This window comes from Wasmannia auropunctata, unplaced genomic scaffold (assembly GCF_000956235.1).
Source record: "Wasmannia auropunctata unplaced genomic scaffold, wasmannia.A_1.0 LD318239.1, whole genome shotgun sequence".
Taxonomy (NCBI): Eukaryota; Metazoa; Arthropoda; class Insecta; order Hymenoptera; family Formicidae; genus Wasmannia; species Wasmannia auropunctata.
This window is the reverse complement of record NW_012044651.1, coordinates 1-825: the sequence shown is the minus strand read 5'-3', so window position 1 is coordinate 825 and position 825 is coordinate 1. Positions and strand designations below refer to the sequence as shown.

Sequence of the window (825 nt, the reverse complement as noted above, 5' to 3'; positions counted from 1 at the left end):
GTCAATAAGTTCTTAGAAAATCTGTCAGAGAGCACTTGCAGTGTCATGTCACATTACTTTTTGACAAGTAGCATCTTTCAGCTGATTACTGTAAAATTTTGAGCGGAATTCATCGCGTGGTTTTATTTCTATAGACGATTAAAGCAAACAATCTTTGTATATTTTTTGCAAAATGGAAAAAAATGAGTTTCGTGCAGTGATCAAACATCTACATATGAAAGGTTTAATGCCGAAAGAAATCAAAACCGAATTGGATAATATTCATAGCACGTCTGCATCAGCGTTAGCGACTGTATACAATTGGGTAAATGAATTTAAACGTGGTCGTACATCTATATGTGATGCATCTCGTTCGGGACGTCCAATTGAGGCTGCTACGCCAGAAATCGATAAAATCCATGATATTGTTTTGACTGATCGACGAGTAAAAGTGCGCGAGCTTGTTGAAGCCACAAGCATATCACATGGCACAGTGATTTCAATTTTGCACGAACAATTGGACATGAAAAAGCTCTCGGCAAGATGGGTGCCGCGTTTGCTTACTGTGGACCATAAGCGCGACCCCGGCACCGATGGCCAAAGTCAACGAATTCCGCTACAAATTACTTCCCCATTCACCATATTCGCCAAATTTAGCCCCCTGCGATTATTTCCTGTTTTCAAACCTAAAGAAATGGTTCGGAGGAAAGAGATTCACCACCAGAAAGCAGCTCATCGCCGAAACAGAGGCTTATTTTGAAGGGTGGACAAATCATATTATTCGGATGGCTTGAAAAAGTTAGAGAATCGTTGGATCAAGTGTATCGAGCTGAAAGAAGACTATGT

The 825-nt window shown here is 40.5% G+C and overlaps 1 protein-coding gene across 1 annotated transcript; it reads left to right on the top strand.

Annotated features, from left to right (window-relative positions):
• Positions 1-29: 29 nt before the first annotated feature.
• On the top strand, positions 30-814 carry LOC105460654 (putative uncharacterized protein FLJ37770). Its single transcript, XM_011707148.1, has one exon. It carries the CDS (start codon positions 173-175, stop codon positions 737-739), a length of 567 nt encoding a protein of 188 aa, XP_011705450.1. The 5' UTR covers positions 30-172; the 3' UTR covers positions 740-814.
• Positions 815-825: the final 11 nt, after the last annotated feature.